The sequence below is a fragment of the Perkinsus marinus genome (genome assembly GCF_000006405.1).
Source record: "Perkinsus marinus ATCC 50983 genomic scaffold scf_1104296972422, whole genome shotgun sequence".
Lineage (NCBI taxonomy): Eukaryota > Perkinsozoa > Perkinsida > Perkinsidae > Perkinsus > Perkinsus marinus.
In genome coordinates this window covers 127,520-128,811 of record NW_003201757.1, presented here as the reverse complement: position 1 = coordinate 128,811, position 1,292 = coordinate 127,520, and the positions used below count along the sequence as shown (strand labels likewise).

At 46.5% G+C, this 1,292-nt stretch overlaps 1 protein-coding gene across 1 annotated transcript in view; it reads left to right on the top strand.

Annotated features, from left to right (window-relative positions):
• Window positions 1-1,292, top strand: part of Pmar_PMAR028020 (trehalose-6-phosphate synthase, putative) — a gene marked incomplete at both ends in the record, with an annotated part of 11,095 nt that overhangs the window by 4,622 nt on the left and 5,181 nt on the right. The window contains 2 exons of the mRNA XM_002766594.1: window positions 34-191; window positions 987-1,140. Of these exons, the coding sequence (XP_002766640.1) occupies window positions 34-191; window positions 987-1,140 (312 nt within the window). The remainder of the gene's footprint in view (window positions 1-33; window positions 192-986; window positions 1,141-1,292) is intronic.

Sequence of the window (1,292 nt, the reverse complement as noted above, 5' to 3'; positions counted from 1 at the left end):
TATGTAGTGATATGTAATAATAACGGCTTTTAGATATCAGCGTTGGCAAAGGAGATCAACGACAGTATGGGTCCTCATGTGTTCTTCTACGCTGGTGATATCGGAACAGAGGATCGGCTGGCGACTATGGCAGTATCGGATATGTTGTTGGACACTAGTCTTAAGGATGGGCTCAATTTGGCGCCCTTTGAGTAAGGTGGAATTTCGTGGCGCAGTGACGGTTGGAATCAACGCCTGTTAGTATTGTGATCCATTGGGAAGTAGTGAGATAGTAATGTTATATACCGATCGGGAAACACCAGCCTCGTGAATTGTGATACTAACACTTTGTGTGATGGAGTTTCACCTGTTCGACATGAAGTGATGTAATAGTCCATGTAAATTATCAGGCGTATAATTCCGCAACCGATAACACAATTGTCTTCCGCGAAGTGAAATGAAAATTTTTTTTTCACTCATGGGTGAAACTTGAATATTATGGACAATGTGGTCAACAGTAGAGTGATAGGAGGTGACCAGAAATGGGTTATGTTAACAGCTATTACTACGGCTTAGCATTCTTACTAAACACATGGAGATGTGCGGCGCGCGGCCTCCATCCTCTGTGAGAGGGGGCTGGCTCCATCAGATGTTTTGCCTTTTGGACCCGGCCGGCCCCTGGCGGTTTTCAGTGGGTATGGCCATGCGAGCCCCACAGTATCTTTTGAGGGCCTCACCTCTTAACGTTCTCTATAACTAGATTTTCTCCCGGTAAATGTCTCGAAAAAACCAGTACGGTCGATGTTCAACTTTGCTATCGTACCACTCCTTCATGGATCACGAAAGTAACACTCCTGAGCAGTGTTGGGGGAATATATGTTCGCTCTTCTCAGCTGATTTCGGGAGTTTCCTCACGAAGCAGGGCACGCAAAATTAACTCAAAATTTTCGTATTGTCGCTGACACTTGTAGTTGATCATGTGTATATTTTCCCACGTTTTCGCTCAGGTATCTCTCAGCTCGCTACGCGTTGTCTTTGAATGTAGACGAAGACCCAACGGCATCGCCTCGTTGTGTTCTAGACCAGCAGGGAGCGCTGTTGGGGCGGGTGGTCTGCTCGGAGTTCTCGGGCTGTAGTCAAGTGTTGACAGGCAGTCTGAGGGTGAATCCATGGGACACTGAGAAAGTGCTCAATATGCTAGATGAGAGTCTTACGCTTCCTATGCAGGAACTAACGAGCCGGTGAGAGGAACTAGGTGGAACGTTAGGGTTTGATAACGATGGGGAAAATGTTCCCAATGTGACATTTGCATG